Here is a 9,772-nt window from a genome sequence, read left to right as displayed (position 1 = left end):
ATTGTGGCCATCGCAGGAACCCTCGAGCACCAAAGAAACAGTAGCTACTTGTCCTGGGCCACCGGCCATCTTCAGTACCTGCTCGATCCCTCCGACCACCTCGCCCATCGACGGCTGGTCGGCGCCGGCCTCCTCGACGCAGCGCAGCACCAGGTCTATGTACTGCTCCAGCCCGCCACCTCCTAGTCCAGCAGCTCGTGCTGGCCGTACAGATCCTTGGTCCGGTCCAGCGCCGCCTTCGTCCCGGACGATGTACTGGCTGGTGACCGCGTGCCAGCTGCTTCCTCGGCCGTGTGCCTTGCAACACAGAGCTTCTTCAGACAGGGCCCTGCCGCTAGGCTCCGTCTATTTTTCCGCTCCGCGGTCAGAGGTGCCGGGCGCGATTGGCTGGGCGGCTGTCCGCCTGGCCGTGGCTGGCGAACCACGAGCATTGTTGGCGTTGGATAGATCGTGGCTGTTGGATCGCTTATGTGCGGTGCAGATCAGATCCTAATGTAACCCTTACGTGTAGGTGAGTGTGCGCCGTGGATCTTTGATCCTTCGGCACAGATTGCGTTTTTCTTCATTAAAACGCGACCGTCGATCCTCGATCTGACGGACAGCGTTCCGTACCGGTTCGTTCCGAGGCCTGATCTAATCCACGCCACCGGTTGATGATCCAGCGGCCAGAATCCACTCATACCCCTTCGGTTGGCTGTCTTTCATATGAGCCCCTGTAATATTATAGAAACAACCCGCAATCCGCTCTGGTGGAGAACTGAGTCTTTGGAAAAACTATGGATTAGCCCCTGCATTTTCCAGAATTTGATGCGCGGTTGGAAAAATCAGAAAATAATTATAGAAATCGATTTTTAATACAAAACAATTTTAGAAAGTTGTATAATTCATATTAAATCCATTTTAATTTCAAATTGAGTCATTCCAGAGTCATTAATTTTGTTTTAATATTGTTTATCAACTAGTAACACTATTTAGCCATGAAAATTGAATTAAAATTGTTCATTTGGATTAATCTCTACTACTCTATATGTTTCGTGTGTAGGCGTGCGCATGGCCTTTGTTCTGCCTCTCCACGCATCGGCTGCTGCCGCGCGTAAATCCGTCGTGCCCCCGGTCCCGCAAATCCGCCACGCCAGCTCCGCCCGCTCGATTCCCCTCCCAGCGCCCGCATTCCCCGCCGCCGTCCTCGCGGATGGAAGGTTGCGCACACGGATGGAAGGTTGCGCACAAGGAGGACGCAGACGAGCACAGCTGGAAGGTTGCGCCAAATCGTGCATCCGCCGCAACGCCCACGGATGGAAGGTTGCGCCACCAAATCGCGCGGATGGAAGGTCCACCTCCTCATCCTCCTCTCCCCAAATCATGCATCCGCCGCGCCCTCAAATCCCGCGGGCGTTCAACTCTTTCTCGGTCACCGTCAATGGAAGGTCCCAGATCTCTTCTCGCCATTACCGCGCCCGCCCCATCAATTCCCATATCTCTTCTCGCCATTCTCTCGGAGCATCCACTGCCATTCATGGACGGCAGACGATTCCATCCTCTCGGTTCATGAAGGTGCTCTTCCTGCGCCTCGGCTTCTCCGGCGTCGCGGACATGAAGATCCACCGCTCCGAGTGGGGCGGGGCCCTGGTCGCGCCGCGCAGGTCCGGGTCGCTGTCGGCGCGCATCAGCGCCGCGCTGTCCGGTGGCCTGGTGCTGGCGCCGCCGGCGGTGGAGGAGAAGGTGGAGGTCAACTCCGCCATATTCTCCAAGGGCCCGCCGGTGCCACTCCCGGTTCAGAAGATGGCCACGCACATCGACACCACCGAGGTGAGCAGGGGCCCCGACGACCTGCCGGGCTACTGGGTCGTCACCGGCGCCAAGCTCTGCATGGAAGGCGGCAAGGTCGCCCTCAAGGTCAAGTACTCGTTGCTCATCGCAGTGCAAGAGGACCCTGAAGGACACTGACGCTTTGAGGCCTCCATTGCCATCGTCCACGCCTCAACTCTGTCTGTTTGTTGTGTTGCCGCGGTGTAAAGTTCAGTTGTGGGCAACTACGTTGTACAGAATACAGTGTGCCCAGAGGCTGATGTTTTTTAGTTTGTTCACTTAGTTCTTGCAAATCTAGGAACAGTTTAGGTTTAGATATAATACAGAGAAATTACTTGATTCGATTGAGCATTCAATACATGAGAAATTAGTGCTGGCTGCATCTGCAATTTCATCAAAATTTGGCACGTTCCTGCAACAGATGATTTTCTTTCGCAGGTATGGGCTGCATAAGACATACACAAAGCAAAATAGAAGAAACAACATCTTTGCTTTGTAAGTTTAGGTACACATTGTCCTCCCCATCGTCCAGGTACATCATATCTATGTCTGTTACTCATAAGCCAACCGCATGAGATGCAGGACACGCCCAGTTACCTCCTAGCTACGCTGTGAGACTGATCGTTTACTTTAGGTGAATACTCGAGAGCAGCTTAAAACCTCTCTGCAGTATCAACCACCGGCCGTGCCTCCACACGCTTCCTATCGGAAAGGTAAGGGCCCCGTTTCACCGCATCATTCAACTGCACCGAGAACATTTTGTATTGCTGGTTAACGATTTAGACTCGAGCAACAAAAGTGACAGATACTGACTGGCTCTGACAGAGTCTACCTTCCGAACGAGTTCAGAAAGACTTGCTTCATGCAGAAGATGGGATGATGATAGGGCCTTGTTGATTGCGACACAGCAGCCATACCGGGTTTCCATGCCTACAACATTGAATAAATTGTACCATTACAGTAACTGGTCCAATAAATAGAAACTTGTATCTATTTATAATGAGAAACCCGATATGGACAGCAAACTTGTATCAAAGATGGTAGCTTATGGCAATGAGGTGTGTTTATGTTTTTGGTTTGTTAATGGCAGGAAGCGGATGGAAAGAAGATTCAGATCCAGCTGACAGGGTTCATGGAAAAGAACACAGTGAAGTTCATGAAGGAGCTCTGGAGCCTTCTCCTCAGTGCGCAGCAGAATGCCAGTGGGGTACCTCAACAGTTTCTGGATGAAAAGGAGGCTGAGATACATCAGAAAAAGGTTTGTTTCAATAAAAAAAAATATGCTACATTACAATCACCATATGGCTGGTCCAACATTGGATGCTATTTTCAACTAATTCAGATATTATAATGGGAGTTTATGGCCTTTTCTTTTTTTGTGCATTGTGTGACCAGTAATGACAGTTCATTCATATGAAAATATGGTTTTCATTGTCACCTTATTCTTCGCTTAGTGTGTTAATATGGCTACCCTGAAGCAGTACTTGAAGTATCTCTGTGTTCAAGCTACTACTCCAGCTGTGCAAGGGCGTGGGTTTTGTTCACGGCCGCGGGGTGCTCCACCGTGATCTAAAACCGCACAACCTGCTCATGGACCGCAAGACCATGGCGCTCAAGATCGCTGACCTCGGACTCAGCCGTGCCATCACGGTCCCTGTAAAGAAGTACACGCACGAGGTCTGCTTCCCACTGCCACTGGTCTTCATCATCAGTCGTGCATCTTGCGTCTGATTAAATAGTGGAGTCTGAATTGTTTGTGCAGATTCTGACGCTGTGGTACAGAGCGCCCGAGGTTCTTCTTGGCGCCACACACTACTCCACGACAGTTGACATTTGGTACGTGGGCTGCATATTTGGTACCATTTCAATGAGCACATATTCTTGTCAAAGCAAACTGCTTCAGAATTCAAACCGACATATACGATTTCTAATTTGGTTGTAAATGGCAGCTGAGTTGGTTACTAATCAGCCACTTTTCCCTGGCGATTCCGAGTTACAGCAGCTCCTCCACATCTTCAAGTAATGCCTCCAGTGCTTTAGTTCGTTGTTTACATTCTGAATTCTTGGTGGGTGTCTAATGCTCCATCTTGTTCTTTGGGTGAAAGGTTGCCGAGCACCCCAAATCAGGAGATGTGGCCAGGAGTAGGCTCCATCTTGTTCTAGACCTTTTTCTAAATCATATTTTTACTCGTCCAGGCTTTATACATATGTTATTATTGCACTATTTTTTTCCCGTTGCAACGCACGGGTATTTACCTAGTAACTTCAGAAATTCATAACTAAATAGTTATAACTCCGAATTTAGTGATTCTTGTTCCTACGATCTCTTTACGCAGCGTAGATTATTATTATGTGGTTTATTCTTATGTTTGGTGTGATGTTAATTTTGTATGTACCATGTTTGTCTGTATTGCTACGTTTAGCAGTGAGGACACGTGTCACCTGAAGAGCAAGTTGGTACCTGGAATCTCAAGTCTCAGGCAAGTTGTGCCCTTGATCACTTCTTTTTACCCAATAATGTTCTTTAATATCATTTATTCATGCATAGGTTAATTTTGATGGGACCCAATAGGTTACCCTAGATTGTTTATCTCATTACCTTGTTTACCCCTGAATCACTTGGGTAGTTTGCTATTGCTTTACATGGATTTGTGATAATTATTTATCATATCTATGTTCCAGTTATTTTGTTATTCTATTTATGTTCATGTCAAGATCATTAATGTTAATTGGAACATAGAGCTTAACTTGAGAAACACGTGCCACCACAAGGGTTTATGGACGCCCTTGGCTGATTAATTAGGAAAGCTAGTGGAGGACTACCTTACCCGAAAGGGGCAAGGGCAGTAGGGGAGTGGTCAGTGTAGGGAGGTCCTTGGTTGATTTTGCTGCGATGGCGGTCAGGCAAGAACCCTGCATTGGAGCTTCCTATAAACTGTAGCGGGTTTTCTGAAGCTAGTGGAACTTTGTAAAGGCCTCGTAGTGTTACCCTGCCTCGCCTCCTCGGTAGAGGTGTATGGGAAGTCGCGATCCCTTGGCAGACGGGTAACATGACTTGTGGGTAAAGGGTACCACCTCTGTAGAGTGTAAAACTGGTATACTAGCCGAGCTCACGGTCATGAGCAGCTCAGGACTCTCTAATGATTAAATTATGAAACCTAAACTCAATTTGTCATATGCATTGCATCGCAGGTGAGGTTGTTACTTTTGTTCTGCTACTTAATTGGGTTGGTATTTACTTATACTTAGTAATTGCTAATAAAATTTTGACTAACTTTAAAAGCAATGCTCAGCTCTAACCATCCTCTTTGGTAAGCCTTACACTTCACGTGAGCTCCCACCTTTAGCGAGTTCATGCACATTATTCTCCACAACTTGTTGAGCGATGAACGTATGTGAGCTCACTCTTGCTGTCTCACACCCCCCCCCACAGGTCAAGAACAGGTACCGCAGGATGAGGCGCATGGAGGATGCTGTGAAGAGTTCGTGAGAGGTCTAGGCCGTCGTCTCCCAGTCAACTTTGGGTTGCTGGACCGTTGTCTCCTTATAATGTAATTATTTTATATAGAATTCCTGTTATATAGTAAAGATGTGACATTTCGATCCTGTGCCATGATTCATCATATGTGTGAGACTTGGTCCCAGCACACCTGGTGATTATGTTCGCGCCCGGTCTTTGGACCCCTAAAATCCGGGTGTGACAGAAGTGGTATCAGAGGAATGTTGACTGTAGGACGAAACCTAGATAGAACTGGACAACCAATACTTACTTACCTTTGCTACTCTGATTTTTTTCTATACTTTTCTTAATCTATTCTTATCTATTTCCGTTGTACTCTGATTATTCTTACCTTTTTCCTTCTAAAGACAAATGTGGATTTCACACTTTGAAATCTTGTACCTAAAGTGACCTTTAGGAATAGGAGACCTACTCGTAGGAAAAAAATCAAAACTATTTAAGTAAATATTGATATGCTTGAATGCTTGTTCTTATGATACTTGTCTGATTTGGATCTTTGATTGAGTGTGATGGGTTGTGGAGTAATGTCCACAATTACATCTGCATATACATATATGCATAAATATAAATAAATAAAATTCATAAGATAACTACGCAACCTAGATTATCTTTCATAAAAATATCTAGCTTAATAGATCCATCTTATCTTAAAAGATTCTACCTTATCTTTATGGATCCATCTTATCCTAATAAGCATACTTATCCATCCTAGTTTAACAACCAGGATCTAATCCAAATTAATTAGATCTTATCTAGTCTAATCTAGTATACCGATCTAATCTAGATCCCATCTACTCTAATATGATCCAATATAAAGTGGGTTATTAAAAGGTTAGTTAATTTGGTGATATAGGTTAGACATTGTCTCTATAAACATATCTTAACCTAAATTAATGTCTTCCACCAACTCGTCTGTGAACAATGACCTAACCTACATCACAGGTTGCCTAGTTCATATATTCCAAAAGCAAAGTAAAACTTTGTTTAACCTATCTACTCCATGTACCCGCAATTGTTATCCCGGCTCAGATAATGGCATCTAACACCATGACCAATGGCCCCTAAATCAGACCCAAGGAGAAGGAGATCAACCTCGACATGGAAGAATACGAGTCAAATCAAATCTCGAGATAATTCAAGATTCACCACCCAAGATGAAGTCTTTCCTTATTATACTCATCCTTGCCACGACCTATACTTGCCATAACCGTACCTCACCTAACCTAGTAGGATGGCTAGGCATACTCTGTCCATATTTCCCTAATCATCTACTAATTAGCATTTAAGAACTTGGAACAAAACTTGTGGTCCCTAAACCATATGGGAAACTAAATTTTAGATCAAACTTGTTGCATTCCTTTCCTTACTAATCTCGAGGACGAGATTAATTTTAGGGGGGTAGGATTTGTAACACCCTAAAAATCCATTTTGGGATTTAGGAAAATTATTCAAAGGTTTTGAATTAAAATATATTTTAATAAGAATCTTATTAAATTTAAAATTACTTCTCCGAAACTAAATATGATTTCTATTAAGAAAATAAAAAAATATGGTACTAATTAAGTTATGCTTTATATATGTAAGTATTCTCTAAGGATTTAAGTTAATGCATCTCTTAACAAAAATTATACACTAGAAAATTTTTATTAAAATAACTATTTTGTGTGTATGAATTGCATATCTAAAAGTATATTTTTTAGGAATTGTAATATCCAAATTTTAGATAAATAAAGAAACAAAATATAATTTTGCATCATGCTGAAATTCTGATTGTGCATTTAATTTGAAGATCAAAACTATATTTGAATTAAGAATTTAAATGGAGTATTATATGTAAAGGAAATAGAAAATAGAAAACTAAAAGAAAAGAAAAAAGGTGGAATGACGATCGGTCTCTATGCCCATATGGTCTATTCCCTATGCTAGCATGTCCAGCCACTAAGAACCAACCCACACCCTCTCTCCTACATTTGTTTTTTTTCTAGCCGCACGCTACGCGATGGTACATTATCCAATTACTTCTTTTGTGTCGCTTACATATGGGGCTTGCGTGTCAGCTCATCCTTCCTCCTAGCTGTTACAGTCCGAGCGATAGGATCTCTTCTCCCGACTGAATTCTGTTTGGATTTGATCGCTATACTTCGGTAGGATTCTCTCTACCGGTCCCTTGCATCTCGGACCCCTTGCTTGATCCCGGGACTATATATTGTGGCCATCGCAGGAACCCTCGAGCACCAAAGAAACAGTAGCTACTTGTCCTGGGCCGCCGGCCATCTTCAGTACCTGCTCGATCCCTCCGACCACCTCGCCCATCGACGGCTGGTCGGCGCCGGCCTCCTCGACGCAGCGCAGCACCAGGTCTATGTACTGCTCCAGCCCGCCACCGCCTAGTCCAGCAGCTCGTGCTGGCCGTACAGATCCTTGGTCCGGACCAGCGCCGCCTTCGTCCCGGACGATGTACTAACCGGTGGCCGCGCGCCAGCTGCTTCCTCGGTCGTGTGCCTTGCAACACAGAGCTTCTCCAGACAGGGCCCTGCTGCTAGGCTCCGTCTATTTTTCCACTCCGCGGTCAGAGGTGCCGGGCGCGATTGGCTGGGCGGTTGTCCGCCTGGCCGTGGCTGGCGAACCACGGGCATTGTTGGCGTTGGATAGATCGTGGCTGTTGGATCGTTTATGTGCGGTGCAGATCAGATCCTAATGTAACCCTTACGCGTAGGTGAGTGTGCGCCGTGGATCTTTGATCCTTCGGCGCATATTGCGTTTTTCTTCATTAAAACGCGACCGTCGATCCTCGATCTGACGGACAGCGTTCCGTACCGGTTCGTTCCGAGGCCTGATCTAATCCACGCCACCGGTTGATGATCCAGCGGCCAGAATCCACTCATACCCCTTCGGTTGGCTGTCTTTCATATGAGCCCCTGTAATATTATAGAAACAACCCGCAATCCACTCTGGTGGAGAACTGAGTCTTTGGAAAAACTATGGATTAGCCCCTGCATTTTCCAGAATTTGGTGCGCGGTTGGAAAAATCAGAAAATAATTATAGAAATCGATTTTTAATACAAAACAATTTTAGAAAGTTGTATAATTCATATTAAATCCATTTTAATTTCAAATTGAGTCATTCCAGAGTCATTAATTTTGTTTTAATATTGTTTATCAACTAGTAACACTGTTTAGCCATGAAAATTGAATTAAAATTGTTCATTTGGATTAATCTATTCTAAGCACTAAATAACTTCAGAAATTCATAACTAAATAGCTATAACTCCGAATTTAGTGATTCTTGTTCCTACGATCTCGTTACGCAGCGTAGATTATTATTACGTGGTTTATTCTTATGTTTGGTGTGATGTTAATTTTGTATGTACCATGTTTGTCTGTATTGCTACGTTTAGCAGTGAGGACACGTGTCACCTGAAGAGCAAGTTGGTACCTGGAATCTCAAGTCTCAGGCAAGTTGTGCCCTTGATCACTTCTTTTTACCCAATAATATTCTTTAATATCATTTATTCATGCATAGGTTAATTTTGATGGGACCCAATAGGTTACCCTATATTGTTTATCTCATTACCTTGTTTACCCCTGAATCACTTGGGTAGTTTGCTATTGCTTTACATGGATTTGGGATAATTATTTATCATATCTATGTTCCAGTTATTTTGTTATTCTATTTATGTTCATGTCAAGATCATTAATGTTAATTGGAACATAGAGCTTAACTTGAGAAACACGTGCCACCACAAGGGTTTATGGACGCCCTTGGCTGATTAATTAGGAAAGCTAGTGGAGGACTACCTTACCCGAAAGGGGCAAGGGCAGTAGGGGAGTGGTCAGTGTAGGGAGGTCCTTGGTTGATTTTGCTGCGATGGCGGTCAGGCAAGAACCCTGCATTGGAGCTTCCTATAAACTGTAGCGGGTTTTCTGAAGCTAGTGGAACTTTGTAAAGGCCTCGTAGTGTTACCCTGCCTCGCCTCCTCGGTAGAGGTGTATGGGAAGTCGCGATCCCTTGGCAGAAGGGTAACATGACTTGTGGGTAAAGGGTACCACCTCTGTAGAGTGTAAAACTGGTATACTAGCCGAGCTCACGGTCATGAGCAGCTCAGGACTCTCTGATGATTAAATTATGAAACCTAAACTCAATTTGTCATATGCATTGCATTGCAGGTGAGGTTGTTACTTTTGTTCTGCTACTTAATTGGGTTGGTATTTACTTATACTTAGTAATTGCTAATAAAATTTTGACTAACTTTAAAAGCAATGCTCAGCTCTAACCATCCTCTTTGGTAAGCCTTACACTTCACGTGAGCTCCCACCTTTGGCGAGTTCATGCACATTATTCCCCACAACTTGTTGAGCGATGAACGTATGTGAGCTCACTCTTGCTGTCTCACACCCCCCCCCCCCCCCACACAGGTCAAGAACAGGTACCGCAGGATGAGG

At 44.6% G+C, this 9,772-nt stretch overlaps 1 protein-coding gene across 1 annotated transcript; it reads left to right on the top strand.

The window, feature by feature from the left end:
• The first annotated feature begins 2,822 nt into the window (after positions 1-2,822).
• Positions 2,823-4,033, top strand: LOC109941366 (cyclin-dependent kinase B2-1-like). The gene is made up of 6 exons (XM_020542132.2): positions 2,823-2,837; positions 2,900-3,067; positions 3,328-3,486; positions 3,572-3,665; positions 3,759-3,828; positions 3,915-4,033. Exons 1-6 carry the CDS (start codon positions 2,823-2,825, stop codon positions 3,970-3,972), a joined length of 564 nt encoding a protein of 187 aa, XP_020397721.1. The 3' UTR covers positions 3,973-4,033.
• The last annotated feature ends 5,739 nt before the right edge of the window (positions 4,034-9,772 follow it).

This window comes from Zea mays, chromosome 1 (genome assembly GCF_902167145.1).
Source record: "Zea mays cultivar B73 chromosome 1, Zm-B73-REFERENCE-NAM-5.0, whole genome shotgun sequence".
In the NCBI taxonomy this organism is placed as follows: Eukaryota; Viridiplantae; Streptophyta; class Magnoliopsida; order Poales; family Poaceae; genus Zea; species Zea mays.
The sequence above is the reverse complement of the archived record's forward strand: the minus strand, read 5'-3'. Positions and strand labels throughout refer to the sequence as shown.

Excerpts from the sequence above, each read along its gene's own strand:
- LOC109941366 (XM_020542132.2), top strand. Across the intron at positions 3,487-3,571 it reads TAAAGAAGTACACGCACGAG|ATTCTGACGCTGTGGTACAG; the intron begins GTCTGCTTCCCA and ends TTGTTTGTGCAG. Across the intron at positions 3,829-3,914 it reads CAGCTCCTCCACATCTTCAA|GTTGCCGAGCACCCCAAATC; the intron begins GTAATGCCTCCA and ends TTTGGGTGAAAG.